The sequence below is a fragment of the Malus sylvestris genome, chromosome 7 (assembly GCF_916048215.2).
Source record: "Malus sylvestris chromosome 7, drMalSylv7.2, whole genome shotgun sequence".
Taxonomy (NCBI): Eukaryota; Viridiplantae; Streptophyta; class Magnoliopsida; order Rosales; family Rosaceae; genus Malus; species Malus sylvestris.
In genome coordinates, this window is record NC_062266.1 from 32,694,405 (window position 1) to 32,712,434 (window position 18,030).

General features: G+C 37.0%; 6 protein-coding genes across 9 annotated transcripts; 2 read left to right on the forward strand and 4 right to left on the reverse strand.

The window, feature by feature from the left end:
* Positions 1-787: 787 nt before the first annotated feature.
* On the reverse strand, positions 788-3,643 carry LOC126629010 (uncharacterized). The gene is made up of 3 exons (XM_050298903.1): positions 3,137-3,643; positions 1,279-1,355; positions 788-1,189 (listed from the first exon to the last, which is right to left on the reverse strand). The coding sequence occupies exons 1-3, from the start codon at positions 3,357-3,359 to the stop codon at positions 1,085-1,087; spliced, it is 405 nt and encodes a 134-aa protein (XP_050154860.1). The 5' UTR covers positions 3,360-3,643; the 3' UTR covers positions 788-1,084.
* Positions 3,644-4,404: 761 nt separating this feature from the next.
* LOC126629005 (uncharacterized) lies at positions 4,405-5,561 on the reverse strand. The gene has a single exon (XM_050298895.1). The coding sequence runs from the start codon at positions 5,550-5,552 to the stop codon at positions 4,962-4,964; it is 591 nt and encodes a 196-aa protein (XP_050154852.1). The 5' UTR covers positions 5,553-5,561; the 3' UTR covers positions 4,405-4,961.
* A 57-nt stretch (positions 5,562-5,618) lies between these two features.
* LOC126629006 (protein phosphatase inhibitor 2-like) lies at positions 5,619-7,904 on the reverse strand. 4 transcript variants are annotated; one of them, XM_050298897.1, is made up of 6 exons: positions 7,748-7,845; positions 7,594-7,667; positions 7,259-7,331; positions 6,945-7,069; positions 6,546-6,728; positions 5,619-6,074 (listed from the first exon to the last, which is right to left on the reverse strand). In XM_050298897.1, exons 3-6 carry the CDS (start codon positions 7,261-7,263, stop codon positions 5,827-5,829), a joined length of 561 nt encoding a protein of 186 aa, XP_050154854.1. In that variant the 5' UTR covers positions 7,264-7,331; positions 7,594-7,667; positions 7,748-7,845; the 3' UTR covers positions 5,619-5,826. The 4 variants fall into 4 exon arrangements, with proteins under 4 accessions (XP_050154854.1, XP_050154856.1, XP_050154855.1 ...); XM_050298899.1 differs by having other exon boundaries at positions 6,945-7,063; positions 7,748-7,842; XM_050298898.1 differs by lacking the exon at positions 7,594-7,667 and having other exon boundaries at positions 6,945-7,063; positions 7,748-7,904.
* Positions 7,905-9,080: 1,176 nt separating this feature from the next.
* Positions 9,081-12,055, forward strand: LOC126629004 (uncharacterized). Its single transcript, XM_050298894.1, has 7 exons — positions 9,081-9,268; positions 9,916-10,146; positions 10,271-10,411; positions 10,705-10,813; positions 10,958-11,019; positions 11,409-11,512; positions 11,724-12,055. Exons 2-7 carry the CDS (start codon positions 10,054-10,056, stop codon positions 11,821-11,823), a joined length of 609 nt encoding a protein of 202 aa, XP_050154851.1. The 5' UTR covers positions 9,081-9,268; positions 9,916-10,053; the 3' UTR covers positions 11,824-12,055.
* Positions 11,973-12,909, reverse strand: LOC126629008 (uncharacterized). Its single transcript, XM_050298902.1, has 2 exons — positions 12,504-12,909; positions 11,973-12,252 (listed from the first exon to the last, which is right to left on the reverse strand). Exons 1-2 carry the CDS (start codon positions 12,853-12,855, stop codon positions 12,188-12,190), a joined length of 417 nt encoding a protein of 138 aa, XP_050154859.1. The 5' UTR covers positions 12,856-12,909; the 3' UTR covers positions 11,973-12,187.
* Positions 12,910-16,110: 3,201 nt separating this feature from the next.
* LOC126630299 (uncharacterized) lies at positions 16,111-17,115 on the forward strand. The gene has a single exon (XM_050300388.1). The coding sequence runs from the start codon at positions 16,111-16,113 to the stop codon at positions 17,113-17,115; it is 1,005 nt and encodes a 334-aa protein (XP_050156345.1).
* Positions 17,116-18,030: the final 915 nt, after the last annotated feature.

The window sequence follows — 18,030 nt, forward strand, 5'->3', positions numbered from 1 at the left end:
CTCTACATGCTTGTTCTTGTTGGAATTGGATCCCATCCGGATCCACTTTAGGATCTCCACATCTTATTCATTTATCGTGTATTGTACAATCATAAATTATTTGATTTTTTTATTTAAAATTAAACACAAATAGTATTTGATGAAAACTAATCCCATAATATTGAATAAATGACTAGAATATGAAAATCTTTAAGATCCTTACAAAATAGATGTGAAGAGGATCTCTTCCCGTTGTTGCTCCTTGTGTACTCTATGTTGTTGTCAAGGTCATACTTTGGTTTTGTGGTAATTGGGCTCCTTACCTTTGGGCTTGTAGAAGGGGGATAGCATTCTTTTAAATGACAATCCAATTATAATAGCCCACAGGGTTAGCCTAGAGGTGGTAAGTGGGTGGACCAAGTCACTTATTCGACCACAGTCACAAATATATTCTTCAGTATTTGAGTCATGTTTAGAATGATTCTTATATTAATGAGAGGAGAAACTTTGTATATGCTTATAAGCAAGTCTCATTTTGCCAATTGGTCTTATTGTAGAACCTCATCTTTCTTAAGGTCGAACCAACCTAGGGTGGGTCGTTCGATTCCTGACGCTGGTGAATCACACGATGGTGGATAGGGAAGGTTGAAATGCCTTTGTGAGTTTTCTCCAACTTCAAAAGAGTGAATTTCCGTGACAAAACCACCCGCTGATCCCATTTTTTAAGAAAAAAATAATTAATATTCATGATTCATAAAACATCTGGATTGTAACTACACAAAAAGGGATATGAATTATGTAATGTCCCTTCAATAATTTTGTGATCAATCCACACAATCACATCCATTGATAAAAATATCTGTCCCAAGTCAAATTCATCAAGCTCTATCCCAAAAGATAAGATTTTTCCCGGAATTAAAGATCAAGATTTGGTACTATTTCTTCATCCGTTTCTTATTGTCCTTTTTCTCTTCTTCCGTTGAAAAATCAATTAAAACATCGCTATCATTTACCCGCCAAATAAAAGAAAACCCTAGAAATAGTTATTAATGCTAAGTAACGTTAGCAAGATCTAATCATAGCCATGGATGGACGGTTGATCTGATCAGTTGATTGGTGCAGCTAGTGCCAGCTGATCTGGTACATTAACATTTTGTTGCTCCATCTCATCTTTATCACCAGCCGTTCTGATTTCAATCTGTGGGACCACCTGCGGTGGGGACACGCAATTAATTAAGAAAATATTAAGCAAATGGTATTTATCAGTTAAACTTTTGTGTTATAGGGTTAATTGCCAACCTGATCTTGTGATGCATTGGAAGGCTGAGATGATACCGTCCTCGATCTTTTTTCACATCTACCGCCCATTCTGCCACCTAGACCAAATATCAATAACACAGTAAGTACATTTTATTACCACTAGGAAAAAGGTACTAAATGAAAATTAATACAATAAAATAAGGCGAGTTTTAACAAAACACTTTCGGTACTGTTCACTTTTAATGAAAAATCATATTTTTACCTTTAACTGACACTATCCATTATACATTTAAAAAAAGTTTTTAGTTAAAAGAGAAGTTTTTTTGGACTTTTCATTAGTTTTCCTTAAAATAAATCACATAACTACTAAATAGTACTCAATGTTTAAAATATCTATGAAATTGTAGATATTTTCATTAAAATATTCAAAAAATCAATCATCAATACGAAAATATGAAAATGGGGTGAAATGCAAACTTCACCCTATATCGGCAAGATATGGAAAATCAATAATATCAACTATATTTACCTATTTACTGAAAAAAAAATCCTGGGATCCATGGCAGATTTCGAACTTTTATTTTTTTAATTTTTTTGAGAAAATTTTCTCTAATTTTTTCTTAATCTGAATGAGTTGATATACCCACTCATTGTCTGTTTTCATAATTTCCTTTAAAGGAAACCGATATTGATATTTTTTATTAAATTTTCATGTCGATATTCTACCTATATCGATATTTAAACATTGCTAACAACCTAACACCACACCTCAAAATATCCCAGGGTATATTGATCAGTACTTATGTATACTAGGTTTTCTAGGAGCTGTTTAGACGCAATTTTTTCTAACAAACGATATTATTTATAATTTTTGTTAACGAATCTCTGGCGAGAATTGAATCTAATATCTCTCACTTATAAATAAAAAGGAATATCATTAAATTGTAGTACTAAGTGACATATTAACACATTTTAGACGTTAAGCACAAGGCATAGAAAAATTTGAATAATTCATACTAAAGACAGTGTATTCAAACTCAGATTTGAGGGGATTTTAAAAGATTTTAAAATTCTAGTGTAGTCAATTAAAAGATTTTAAAGGATTATAATCCATTCAAATCTAGGTGTAGTCAATTAAAAGATTTTAAAGGATTTTAAAATTCATCCAAATCTAAGTGTATTAAAAAAATTAAGATTTTGAAAGATTTCAATAAGTTGTGGATTTTGTGGAATTTGAGAGTAAGAAATACATATAATCAAGACTAAAAAGAATCCAACCTCACCCCCTAGGATTTCAAATCATTTTCTATCTGGGCAACCTTCAAATGTCTACCAACCCCAGCCATATATAGGTAACCACCATATACTTTGGTAGAATCTCTTTTTGTAAGCATTTCATAGTATTGAACACAATTTGAGCTAGGTTTTTTTATGGTGGTGATGGTTGTTGGTGGTGTAGTGTTCAAAAGCTCACCAAAGTTATGTTAATTTATCAATTGAGAAAGAAATAAATTTGTAGTTGTGTGAAAGGGAACCTGAAAAGAGAGGGGATAAAGTGGCTATTGGGTACAATAGGGCAAGGGGAAATATTTTTCTTTTCTTTTTTTTTTGAAATAAAAAAATTATATGAAAATCCACTCCAATCCATCAAAATCTATAAACTAAATCTATTCAAATTCTTTAAAATCCATGTAAATTTTGCAAGAGTCTTAAATCCTCCTAAATCGTATCAAATCTATCACTTTTTAAATCTTTTTAAATCTTTTAAAATCTTAGTTTGACTACACCCTAAATTAATCGTGCTGTTCTTCTTCAAATACACCCACGAGGAAAATGCGTACAATAAAAACGGATCAGACCTAACTAATTAATAATATAACAACATTTAATTAATTACCTTGTAAGGAGTTACGGTTTTTGGTGATTCTGCTGCTGGTTTTGAGATCCAGGGTTGAGTCGGAGGTGTCCGGCAAGTAGCGGTCGAGACGAGGAGGATGACGGTGATCCTTGTTATTCTTCTTCTTCTCAAGCATGGCACGCACGAAGGATTCCTCCATGCTGTTCAAAAACTTGACGTGCTTCTCGTTCGTCCACGACATGTTAACCGGGGACAACTCCATTCTCACTAGTTCCGATCTTAATTCCGCCGGCACCTACGGTGGTTTGGAGAGGAAGTAGCTAGGTTATAGCCCCCGGCTAATGGATGGTTGAAAATTATGAAGGGGTTGCTTGGTATGATACAGGTTGGCTATATATATTTTTTCAAATTGGAGGTTTTGGAAGGGAGTTTGGAAGAGTTTGTGGGAGGATGGCACTAGCTGTCGTCGACCGACATGTGTTTGGCTCACCAGAATTTATCACTTTGCAAATATCCCAACTCATTGGACCTCCCCAAGATATTAATCGTAGCAAATTTTAGATTTTTTGTGTGGAGATCCGAAGGATATATTTCTTTGCTAAGATATTTTATATATATTTAAAAAAGAAAAGAAATAGCTAGTGGGTTTGTAACGACAATCTACTCTTTCAAAACCGAAAAGACACACAAATACATTTCATTCTCTCTCAATCAATCTTTAGCAAGATATTTAGTATATTAATCAGTCGACTGCCATTCCATTAAAGGAAAACTAACGAAAAATTCAAAAAAACTTTAGTTTTGATGAAAAATGACAAGTAAAGGTATACTGAATAGTACTAGAAAAAGATAAAACTATGATTTTTCGTTAAAAATGAACAATATTGAAGGTGTTTCGTTAAAACTCCATTCAATTAATGCATGGAAAGAATAATCGTCTAAAAGATAATTTTATGGAATACTCGAAAGATGAATGAATGAAGGTAATATTTGTGCGTAAGTTTTGGTATAAAAATGTCTAGTTTTTGTGGGTGTTTATCATCAATGGTCTATGAGGTTGATCAAACTTATCATTTTAATCTCTCATTTTCAAATTCAATCAATGTTGTCATTTACATTTTACTATTGCAAATCAATTTCACCTTTCCATTTAGATTTGGCACACATGTCAGACCCACAAATCCAATCAAATGGTAACATGTGGATTACACAAAATAATTAATTCTTTAAATGATTTAAAATTCTAAAAACCAAAATAAAAAATGGACAGTATAGGCTAGGGAAGACACTTCAATTTTATATAAAAGTTTATCGAACATTCAAACATTGTTTTTTTATTTATATTTTGTTAAAAGCTCTTTTACAATAAAAAAATGTTTACGAAACACACAGCTGCTTTATTTTACAACTATTTCTTCTCGCAACATGATACAAATTATTTTTTTTCTAAAACCACAACAATACCAATCTAACCCTACCGCAAGTGCACAACAACATCTAGATTTTCAAAAACAAAAGTGCCTAAATAACTATCCAACAAATATCCAACACGGAAAACAAAGGGTCGACCGGGCGGGTAACGCGAGTACGAAAGCTTTTGCGCAGTCGAGGAGGCATAGAAAGTGGAGCACGTGACTAACAATCTCAAGAGAAATTTTTAATTGTGACAGAAATACGAGTGATACATCACGTGTTTTTATGTAAGTGATGAGAAATTTTATTTCTTAAGTTATTAACTTTTTAACACACATATCCCATAATTTATATATTAACACGTGATGTATTATCCCATATGTCGGTCACAATAAAAAATCTCTCCAATCTCACGATCTATGGTGGGCCCACATTCAACAGGTAATCGCGGTCATTCTAGATTGGCGTGGCGGGCTCGTATGGCATCCTCAGGGCTCTGACCCAAAACCTCACTCAACTTATACACCACCATCTCAAACAACACAAACAAAGCCCCCTCGTACACGCTCCCCATTGGAAGCAACGGCCGAGATTTCATCACATCCCCACCATCATCCGCCATGGTCTGCGCTGGCACATAACCAACCACGCTAGCGTGCCTCGCACACGATCCAGTCTCCGGCTGCGCCGTCAGCAGCAGGACTCGACCGCCGTTCGATCGGGCGACGGAGCAAATTGCATCCACAGTAGAAAATCCACCTGGGCCGGCTGAGGCTATGAGTAGATCCGCAGCTGCGATCGGGGGAGTGTTCATGTCGAATACCATGTGGGCCGAGAGGCCTAAGTGGGCAAGGCGCATACATAGCGCCTTCAACATTAGGCCCTCTCGGCCCACCCCATAAAGAAAGACGCGGCCTTTTCGTGCCGCTGTGGAAGAGAGCTCGGTGACCAATAGGTCGAGGACCGGTGGGTGGGGGTGGGTTGGTTTGGTGAAGATGGAGGCTAAGTGGCTGCATATTTGTGAAGCAAGCTCTGAAGCCATTGCTCAGAGTCTCAATGAATCATAAGAGAGCAGCGATGAGTGTGAGCTATATATGTGAGTGAGATGTTGCCAATCAGTGACACGTCAGCATTAAACAAAAATATCTCTCGTTCTCAGACATTGTTTTGATAAGGAAATAAAATTGAACTATTTACATACCAAAAACACAATAGAAAGATACAAATTGCAATCAGATGAGCATACAAGGAACCAAAAACTGTAATCCAAATGTCAGTGAAATGATCAAAGGAAGTCTTAGCTTTGGCTTGATCTTCTAAGCTCCGGTCGCCGGAGGTCCGGAAGAGGTTTTGGTTGATGCGGTACCATCTTCATCGATATCTATTTCTTTGACACCGGCAGTTAACGAAGAGGAGCCAGATTTCTTCTCCTTATCCATGTTAACGACCTCGTCCTCTTCTTCATCGTCGAGCAAAGAACCTTTCCGCCTGAGTTCTTTTACTTTCTGGAATTCATCATAATGGGCTCTTCTGAGCTCCCTAAAACTCTTGCTTTTCTCAGAATCTGGCAAAGTCCGACAGCAAAAACGCAGAACAGACAACCACATGTCAGTAAAGAAATTGTTGATGAATTGTATAAATGTAACTGAGGGGTAGAAGAATTTGAAAATATGCCGGACTTTTTGAACTGGGCATGGGGAAAATGAGAACTAGATGAGGATTAAGCAATATCGGAAACAAAAGTTCCGACCATTAACAGAATATAATGACGGCAAGTTTAGAGGCAATAATAACCTCTAAATATGTTCATTGAGATCTAATCTCATGTGTCTTACATGAAGTAATGTCATCTGATGCAACTTCAATCATATCCATGTATCAATCCAGTTGTATAAATATTCTAATCAACAAGCAGTGGATGACTAAAATATAAAACTAACTCAGCCGACTGGAATGAAATATAGTGAGAAGTGTAACGAATGGCGATTGAAAGGGTTAACTTAAGGAGAAAAGGTAAAAGGAGATGAATGAAGACCTTCATCATCTTGTTCCATAGCTTCTGCCTCATCTTCAGATGATGTCCAGCCAGTAGATTGTAGCGCGTTCTTTCTACTTGATGATGCCACATCACACAAAGCAGTTCGTATTGCTTCTGCATGATCTGCATCACCAACACAATCGTCGAAGGTACCACCCCCTCGTATAGGAGACAGAGATCCTGGAAAGATTATAAAGTCATAAAAAATGATAAGTTTCCACATGTAAGATAAACACATTTTTTTTTCTTTCAGGAAACAAGCGTTGAAAACCTACAACCAAAGATTACCACATGAAGTTTATAAGAAAAATACGATAAAGATAAACACTTCGGTGTTCATGCATATCCAGTTGACATGCCTGCACAAAAAGAAAAGTAAGATAGAAACCAACATACCATCCTCATCATCCGTCATCATGGGGTGGTATGGTGTCTTCGGCTCAGTAATTTTCTGTCTCACAGGTTTATTTGCTTCAATTTCTCCTATATTATCCTCGTCCCATCTAACTCGGCCTCTGCCACTCAATAAGAAAAATCTAAAATCAGTATACCTATAAACTTCAAGCATCTGATAACAAACAGAAAGTATGCACCTTTCTACAAAACCGAAACCATCTTCTAAAGCATGACTTAATGCAACATTTCTAAGCGTTTAACACAAACCAAACCCGAAAAGTATAAAAAATTCAACAGGAGACAGATTGAATTACTTCATTTTGCTAAGCAGCTGATCTCCGCACAAGCACCACAACAACCAGCAACTCCTCAATTGAATCAAATTCTCTGAAACAAAATTCGAAATCGTCGTTAATTTCTCAACATTAAGCAAAACAAACCCAAAACAATCAGATTCTAGGCCATCAAACCTGCATTAACGATAACGAAATATACATATACAATAACCTAAAAACCTAAAAATGAAAAAAAAGGGGAAAAAATTCATTTCAATTTCTCAGAAATTAATCCACTGCTAATTAAAAACGCACAATAAGCACAATTATCCAGTACAGCCATGGATCAATAGCGCATTAAAACCCTAACCAACCTGAAACGGTCAATTAAACAGTAAGTAGGTTAAAGGATCGGAAAATTTCCTTTTCCTTCATTTTCCTGCGTTTTCTGGGAAAATTTGAGCGAAAAAATCAAATTAAAAGTAAGAAATACGAAAAGGAGCAGGAAATATAAATAAATTCTGGTACCTTCTTACTTCCTCGGGAGAAAAATGAACGTTCGTTCGAAGAGCTGAATCGAATTTTTGGTTCCTGGTTTTATGATTTTCCAGGTTTACTAAACTGCCCTGACGAATAACATTTAATATCGGTTGAAGCCATCAAGGGGCTTTCTAGAGTGTGCAGATCTCGGACCGTATGTACAAATTACAAGGAAAAGGATCCTCGCCGAATCATTTTCATGTGAACCCTAGAATCCCGCGATCGTGATCGTTTATCATACATTATGTGGTTAAAAATTATTTTAAAATTTAAAATTAAATATAAATAATACATAACGAAAACTGATCACACGATGTACGGTCATGATCAGAAAATCCCTAGAATCCCCAACAAAAGGATCCGGCGAGGATCCTTTTCCAAATTACAACACTATGATCCAACCACGTCAGCCAAGGATTTCAGGAAGAAATTTGATTAAATTATGTCTTGAATTTATGAGTGAGATAATTTTTACAAGGAGTTAAACTAAACCATGAACAATTACGACTAACTACTTTAAGTATTAATTTTGTTATTCGTAAAAGTTGATTCGAGACAGCGCACTTATAAGTAAAGAAAATACAACTAACTTAGTGGAGGGCACCACATCTACTGAGCAAGAGCACATGAACCAAATTTATTTATTAATTGACGCGGACACAAATTATGAATGAAAAAAAGGCATCACACTTAATTTAATTAAATAAGATTATTGACTTAGTTTCTCAATTTTTTTTTTGAATAAACGATATTATCTATTCGAAAAGGAAAATGAGTGAGATTAACCTCACAATAGATTAATAATAACGTGGTTCAAATTCATTTTAAATCAAATTGAATCACAGTGCATTCTTTAACTGTTGTGGGCAAGGATGAAAAGTAACAATAAAATTAAGTTAGACACAACTCTACACTAACACTATTGAACTTTTTATGAATTTCTTTTTTACAAGAGTTAGATTAAAAAAACTATTTTTATGACACAATAAAAACAACAATAATAGTTTTTTTTTATATAAAAAAATTAAGGAAACAACAACAATAGTTTTTTCTTAAAAAAAGAGACCAGCTAGTGATTTCGTCACGAATTTTTTTTATTTTGAGATCGAAAACAATCACAGAAACAATTCAGCTTTTCATGAACACCATCGTGTAATTTACACGTATTATAAATCAAACTCAAAACGTGATTTGTGAAATACGTTCTTGAAATTTGTGTCCAAACACATGCAGTATGGACCGGCAGGATGGACCCGAAAACTTGACCAAGGGCAAAATGGGAGAGGCGAGAGAGGGAATGAAGTCGCGGATGGCAAAAGGACAAATGAACATTTTTGTATGGAAAAAAAAATCACAAATCTGGGAAGTAAAAATATAAAAGAGAAAGAGGGAGGGAGAGTTTTGCAGCTTGAGAAGAAGAAGCTGTTGATTGGGGGCCCGATTGCTACATAGAAGAGCAGCAGCTCTTCATCGAGAGTGACGACATCATTCAGCAGCAGCCCTCCAACTGTAAGAATTCGAGACTTTGCTTTCTCCGTGAATATCTGTTTATTATCATAGCATAGGTGAAGTTTGTTGGTTGATCTGGATTGTCTGAACCCGGTTCTGTCTGTGAATTTTAGTGCTGAACGGAAATTGGGTCGTGTTAATTTTCATTTTTTCTTAATTTTTGGGTCAAATTGCTTTCTGGGCTTGCTTGTTTCGCGAGGTTAATTGGAGATCCCATTCTGTTTCAATGCGTTCTTGATGTAATGAGATGTCGATGTTTCGTGATTTGGATTTGTTGGTCGGCTGCAACTAAAAAAGTTTTGATTTCTGTGACTTGTGCTGAATCCAGCAATGTGAGAAGTGGAATTAGAATATCTGTTTAGTGTGATTGTTAGCGTTTCATGACTGAGTTGAGATGCTGAAGAAGGATTGATGTAGAATGTGACGATGGATTGTGAGGAAAAGGGTGGTTTTATGTGCATTTTGACGATTACTACGTGCGAAAGTTGGGATTTTGCAATTGACAAATAGTTGAAATCGTAGAACCTCAATTGATGAGGACAATGAGAAAGTTAAGCTACAAAATGTATTGAGGCAGTGCATGCAAATTCTGTTCAGATTTCAAAATGTATATTTGTAACAAATTGGCCATTTTTATGCTGTTTCAGGCGGTAAATTCGTAGGTGAGGAAGATCAAGTTTTTATTGGTTCCAGAGGGCGGTCAAGTTTGATATAATGAAGTGATTTTCTTTTTGAACTTGAAGATCGGTAGGGACAGAATAGTAAAGAGATTACACTAGGCAGAGATGTTTTCATTGTTTTATGGATTCTGGAAATATATGTTCAGTAAGACGGAGTTTCATGTACTCATTCTTGGAATCGACAAGGCTGGGAAGACGGTAATACACATTCCTGTAATCTTTTAGTTATTGTGCTTTTCGTTGCCATTTTGAGATGCTTTTATCTTTGGCCTCATTAGTGGATTTTATCCTTTTAAGTTTTTAATCTGGTATTACTTTGTAGACTTTACTCGAGAAGTTGAAGTCAATTTACTCAAACTTAGAAGGTCTCCCTCCTGATCGGATTGTTCCAACCGTGGGACTTAATATTGGTCGTATTGAAGCATCAAATACCAAACTTGTGTTCTGGGACCTAGGCGGTCAGGTATGTGGAATTCATCATTGCTGTTCATCTTTCTTATTCTTTCTTTCAACATAGATTTTCTCTCCTTTATTCTAAACCATAAGCTGATAGCGTCAAAATTCAGATTTACTTTTCCTTAGAAGACATTACTAGTTTAGCAAGTAGTATTATTACTATCAGTAGTTTGTTATCACATACCAACATCGATGTAATCTCCATGCGTTGCAAATCAATCGCTTTCTCTAGCATCAATGTTCATTTTTGAGATGACCAGTCACAAATATTGAAGCAAAGGGTTGTTTGTTTGTTGTCAGCCTGGTCTTCGCTCAATCTGGGAGAAATATTATGAAGAAGCACATGCTGTGGTCTATGTAATTGATGCCACTTGTCCATCGCGTTTTGAAGATTCAAAATCTGCATTGGGTAGGTGGTGTTCAATTGCTGAATCTTGTGAACAAATTCTGCTGAGTTGTAATTATCGAATCATATGATAGTATAGCTATTAAAGTTGAGGAATAACAAAATTACATGATGCACTACCCTGATTTTACTACTTTTGAAAACCAGAAAAAGTTCTTCGGCATGAGGATTTGCAAGGAGCTCCTCTATTGATTTTGGCCAACAAGCAGGTGAGAGGCTACATTGTTGATCGCGCAAAATCACAAGCAACCTAGTGATAAATCTATCGGAAATTTTTGGCTTGCATGTCTCACTAAACCAGAAGTTCAACAAATTTTGACATTTTATTCAGAATGTACACACATAGAAATCTATGTGCATAAGTTCTTATTGGGTGACATCTCTATAGACGGGTTGTAATTTGTTGTGCATCCTCGTTTCTAACATATGGAACTATTTCCTTCTATGTGTTGATATAACAATGTGTTACTCCTCCGACATCTATCTTTTAATATCGTATCTGTTTTTTTATCTTAAATCTTGTAATGTGTAATTTAGTTATGGCATCCATTATGTTGATTTAAGCTGGTTTTAAATTGAAATGTCTTTGCAATTGCAGGATGTTGCTGATTCTGTATCAGCCGAGGAACTTGCTCGATATCTGGATCTTAAAAAGTTGGATGAAAGGGTTTATATGTTTGAAGCCGTTTCAGCATACGATGGGTAAGTGGATCTTTTCTAGACTCCATTGCTTCACGACATAGGCAGATAGTTAATTATTTATTTGCTCCAAATGTGGAAAAGGGAGCTTTTGAAAGGGTAATTTGGCACCGGATGAACCAGATTTCACATTGGAAAAATCTCAGCACTGAGATAATGAGATGCTGTAAAACTACAAAACACAATAGCTAAGCGCTTCGACATTTGATTGCAGGATGGGGATTAAAGAAAGCGTGGAGTGGTTGGTGGCGGTAATGGAGAGAAGCAAGAGAACTGAAACGTTGAGAGCCCGTGCAGGCCCGGCATCTGCCTAGACCGGCATGTATCAACCGATATGCAGTTTTCTTGCCTTGCTCTGCTTCTGTAACAATTGTGTAAAGAAATCGGGCTTTTTGAATTCGATGTTGAATTATTGTTTCCTGCTCTATGTATCATAGATCGTATCAGGCTGTCACGAATCAAGTTGCAGAATATGAATTTTATGTGTCGATATGACCATTACAACTTTCTTTCGAACTCAAATAAGAAACAGAACTAGTCAAAGCACGGCAAAATCTAGCGATGCATCATGAGAAAGCTTTTGTCTGCAATGAGTCACATACATAAACACATTCGATTCTTCGAAATTCGATTACATTTGTTTCGATTCCTTTACTTTCTGTAAGAGTTGTAACTGCTTCAGTTTTCCAGGGCAGGTGCTGCAAAAGGAGCTTGCTCGCTTTTCTTCACTGCTGGTTGGGGTTCTTTGCAAAACAAAAGAAAAAAAAGGGGCCAAGGTGAGAATTCCATTAAATTTAAGGAAAACTAATCAAAATGACTCGAAAACTTTGAGTTTTAACGATAAAGACAAAATAAAATGTAAAGTGAATAGAATAATTTTGTAAAAATGTAGTTTTTAGTTAAAGTGCAGGATTTTTGTTAAAACTCCCTTAAATTTACCCCCCAAAGTCCAAAATTCCAAAAGTAAGAGGGTAGAAAAAATAAAAGAGCGTACTGGAAATGAGGGCCATAGGCCTGGCCTTGAACAGAATCCGGTGGCGGATGATTCCGATGACTTCCAATTCTACCCCCGCGGCACGAGCATCGTTATCAGAACCATCTTCGGAGTGCTTCGTTTTCTTCAAGACCAAGAGCGGCTTCTTTAAGGGCAGTTTCGTCCCCGTCAGTTCGTGATAGCCGATAGTAAACGTGTAGGTTTCCGGCGAGGAAGGGCGGCAGAGGAGACCAATGTGGAGGTTGTGGAGGCGGTCTTGAAATTGCGGCTGAACTTCCACCACCCCTTGCAATTCCACCACCGCCCATTCCCGGCAGTCCTCTCCGCAGCTGCACCTCACCCGGATCTGCATTCCTCTCTTCCCTTCAACTCTGCCCTCTCAGATTTCTTTAATACGACGGCCCTATTCAGTATTTGTTATATGTTGATAAATAATGTGGAGATTTGGCGCCAACGGACTCCCGCCAAAAGATGATCAATGTGCAACAAATCTGTTTTGGGCCCGATTCTTAGAGCCCATTAAAACTCAACCGATCAAAGTTTCCAAACTTCTCACACTTTTTAGAGAGAGAGAGAGAGAGAGAGAGAGAGAGGTTTTTCTGTGTGATCGCCACACCACTCAGGTAGTAGCATGCATAGAGGTGTTAAACAGGTCGGTTGGCAGAGACACGGCCCGCTTAAATAAGGTAAGGCACGGCCGGGCCCAATTCATAAGAAATGGGCCGGGTGGGCCTAAAAGATAGGTCAGATGAGCGTAAAGGCTCACAACCTATTGTGCCGGTCATGGGCTGAGCATGACTTGCAGTCTTGGCCTATTATGAATAATCTCTTCTTTTTTTTCTTTCATTTTTTGTAATAAAAAAACTATCCCAAGTCAACAAGGCTATTCGCTTTGTGAGAGTCATGAGGAATGTCTATCGTACGCAGCTTCACCTTTGCTTTGTAAAAAGACTGTTTTCATGATTCGAACCACTTGTGACCATTCGGTCACAAATGAATAGCCTTTCTTGCGTCAAGGCTCCCCTCTCAAAGCATGAATTTAGTTTTAGAAGCTTAAACCGTGTGAAGTGTGAACCTAGGAGCATCAAACACTTTTCAAGGTCTACAAGGGAAAAATAATAAAGCGTTTAATTTAAGCACAAGAAACGAAACAAAGAAAACAAATCCTAAATCTTGTAGAAGACCAGTTGGCAATTAGTTTCATAATTCATACAGAACACCTTTTTGTTTGTAATCCTTAAATCCTCGAAGTTATACTACTCCTTTAGTTTATGGATTACACGCAGCGATATATAAATAAGGACTATTTAGTCTATTAAAAAGGACTTTTAGTCTATTATTTTATATATTTTCAATTCATCTTCTGTGCAAGGAAAACTTGTTCACGGACAGTTTCGAAATCATGGCATCAGGTGTGTTTTTTCTTCGTATTTCCCTTTACTTTATACATTTATTTACGTTGTTATATATCATGATAACGAGCAGACTGACGTTCTGGGATATCCCACTTAATGAAATATGGCTTTGTTGGGCTTTGTTGTTTGCTGTTGTTATATATTATATTATAATATCCTTCTATATATATATATATATATTTTTTTTTTTTTTTTTTTGAAAAGGATAATATCCTTCTATATTTATGTCTGCAATTCTATGAGTTTAACATGTATAATTTTTCTTCCTGTCAGATTGGACAAATCTTCCTACGCATCTTTTGGGTTCAGTTTTAGAGAATTTAGTATCACGGTTAGAGTATATTTGGTTTAGTGTTGTTTGTATTTGTTAACTCTAAAAACTATCAAGTCTACGTGGAGTGCAGGCCGATTAATGAATAAGCTAACTACGTCATTCGGTTATGTGCGGGGCGTGTCAACTCGACGGCCGAGCTCGGCCAGGGAGTAAAATTTGTTGATGTTGCGTTGAGCGCGCTGCTGACTTCTTGATCTTGCGACTGCGGGCGAGGAATGAACTCGCCTCGGCCTTCGGGTTCTAGAGCTTGAAGACAAGGCTGCTAGTCTGGTGAAGTTCACAGATCTTCAGCACCGGGTTCAGTCACGGTGATTATATTCGTAAGAGTATAAACACGCCGAATTGATTCCAAACTATACAGACACAAGTACTCAAAAGAGATATATGTCTTGATGGTGAATGTGGTTTGGCCGTCATAATGCCGAATTCTAAAACTTACTTGTGAATATCCAATCATAAAAACAACTCGGCGTTCAATGCGCCGAGCCCAGTAATCTGTAACACCTCACTTTGCCGAGAAGGCTAATGAGATGACCTCTACTAATAAGGATTCGAAAATTCTTCTCTACCAAGACTTGGATAGATAATCAGTCGGCATTGACGCAGTGCTGTTTATCCAAACTGAATGTTCTCTACGGTCGACTGATTTTATGGCAACGATGCTGTTTATCCAAACTGAAGATGTGTTGGCGAAAAAGAAAATAAAAATCTTAAGGTTGTTGAGAGGTTTCGCATAGAGCGAGAGTTTGCGCATGGTAGTTTGTGTGTTGAGTTGGAGGGGGTCCCAATGATATTCGCGGCTCTGTATTTATAGAAGCAAATGTTGTGTGGCGCGGCCAGATAATTTTGTAGAGTCTAATTGCAACTCTAATTTGCGGAACTGAACTTGATCCGCATCAGAAGCCAAGACATATCCTTCAAATTGATATGTGGGATTTGTTCATTGTCTTTTCAAACTCGATAGCTAGGAGAGATTTTTCAGTGTGACTGCCACACGGGATGGTATACCACGTGTCATTACATAAATAGTGGAATATGTGTGCTAAAAGGTTAATAACTTAAAAAATATAATTTTCCACTACTTACATAAAACACATGGTGTACTATCTGTATTCTCGTCACAATTAAAAATTTCTTGTTAGGTAGATAAGCAACAGCCTATCTTTTAGATGTCATCATTACTCCTCATTTTATTCAAATAATTAGCATGCAACATCCCATCTGATGACCTCCATGATGCTGGAATCAAGGCATGCAAGTTTATACCCTAGCCATGTATTTCAACTGGACTCAGCAATAAAAGGGGCATTGCCTCAGTGCCTCTAGTAATTTAAATGCAAGATTAACTCTAGATCTTTCCACAAAATCTGTCCAGGTGCAATCATGCATTATCAAAAAATATCAACTTAATCCAATCTCCCAGCCCTCCACGTGTATGCATGTTGACTCACCAACTTAATATAATAAGAAAAATCATGCGCACCAACCTCATCCATGAATTCTAAGTTTGACTTGTACATCACACTTTTGGATCAGAAATAGGACACGTAAGAGATTACATGCATCTGGGGATTGATATGATGAGTCCATTCGGATCAACTTTTCCAAAACAACCATATGAATATATCAAATATTAGGTTTAAATATCCCAATTAATATTAAGATATAATATCATGATTAAAATCACAATATTATTTCTCAATAATAACTAAAATTCATTTCAACCATTTTATCATCCAACGGTCTAATATCTGCTTATTCAACGAGCTTGATTGCTTGAACCAATAGTGTAATTTTGGGTTCAAATTGTATGCCATGACATTGTGTAGCAAAAGATAATAAAAGAAAATTTGACGAGATGTCAAGTTGTCATAATCCTCCACTACTCTTGATCCAAACTCCTAAAAAACCCGAGTGGAATTTATACAACCCCATTGAAGACAAGGTCCTTGGTTTGCAACTGAAATTTCCGAACAAGCGACTGCGTGGTTCTTCAAAAGGATGGTTAATAGCTGTCAATCTGGATTTCGTAGTAACTCTTATAAATCCGTTTTTAAGGGTGAAGGGGAGACAAAAGAGAGCAGATTCCGTCATCGATCTTCCTCCTCTAGCTTGTCCAGATAATATGTCTTCCCGGAGAAAGACTACTTTTGTAAACAAGGCGACATTGTCAGCAGATCCAATCTTAGAGGCCGATAAATGTATTGTCATGGTCATACATGAACGTGAGCGAACTGGTAATAATCTGGCTTTCTTTAGACTCACCAAAGATACGTCGTGGACTTACGTTGTTGATGAAACACTTCGCTCTCTCCAAGATGTTCACGTCGGAAGCAAGTCTTATGTTGTCAAAGAAATGGGAACACTTTTTTCTTTTGATATTACTTCTGATCAATCCATCTCTGATAAACAATTGGTTGCTGCCGATACCTTGGAATGTTTCCAGAAGTACGTAAAGACATACATTGTGGTTTTAGATGATAATGAATTGTTGATGGTTCAAAGGGTTGTTGAATTTGATGATGGTGGTCGTTGGACAAAGGAAGTTAGGATATTTAAATTGAATTTTGATATGTACAAGTGGATTGAGACAGAAACCTTAGGTGATGTTGCTCTATTTTTGGGTGATAACTTTTCGACATCTGTCAAGGCTTCGAATTTCTCAGGATGTCTGCCAAATTGCATATACTTCAACTATGATTTTGATTGTGTGAACAGTTATCCAAAACACCGCTTAGATGATGATTATGGCGTGTACGACATTGAAAGTCGAAGCTATTCGCAGACTTATACCCCAGAGGCTAAGAAACTTAGGGGGTGTTTGTTTTCCCTCACTAAAGTTCACTGGACTGGACTGGACTAAGGGTTAGTCCAGTCCCGTGTTTGTTTCCCATAGGGCTTAGAGTTAATGAGACTAGCTCTCACTCGTCCCGACTAAAACAGGGCCTAGCCGGTCTTTGCTAAGCCCCCCAAAAACCATGGGATTGCTAATCCCGTCTCCAGAACTTGCATAGGACGATCGCATGCAGCAAGTCTTGTGAACTACAAATCTGCAAGAATGCTTCTGGGCGACTCCGTTTGCCAACCCATGTCTAGATCTAAAACACAGCCCTACCCACTGCCTAAATCTCAACACCAAAATTCAAAAACATATATGCAAAACGATAACAACAACAATCCCAATAGCAAAATTCTTCCTTATTCCCGAATATTCCCAGAAAATTTCCAAATTTTTTTCCTTTGCCCCAGAAAATTTCGGAAATAATGGATAGAGAAGGGGAGAGAGTAGCTTTGGGACAAAGAGAAATGGAGAGACAGAGAGGGAGGGGAGAGTAGCACGGGGGACGATTTGCAAGAAAAATGATTTGAAGGATGTTGTCTTGCAGGAAAGAAGAAGGAGAAAAGAAGTGATGGGGAACGAAACTAAAGAGGAAGAAAAGGGAAGAACTCTCCAGAGAGAGCAGTGGAGTGTCTGGCTGTGTACTTTGGAACTCAAAAAGAAAAAGCTTGATTTAGTAATAAAATATTATTGAATTAATAATAAAATATTATTAGATGTGTATTATATAATATAATATTATAGTTATTAATTATCCTGTTTTTTAGTCCGACGCTGCACCAAACGCTTCACTAAGCTAGTCCAGCTTAGTCTAGTCTAAGTCAGTCCAGCTTAGTCCCTGAAGCTAGTCCAGTCCGAGACAGTCCGGTGCAACAAACGCACCCTTATAGACAAGACCATGCAACCTCCACATTGGGTCGTGCCTACTTTGCAATTGTA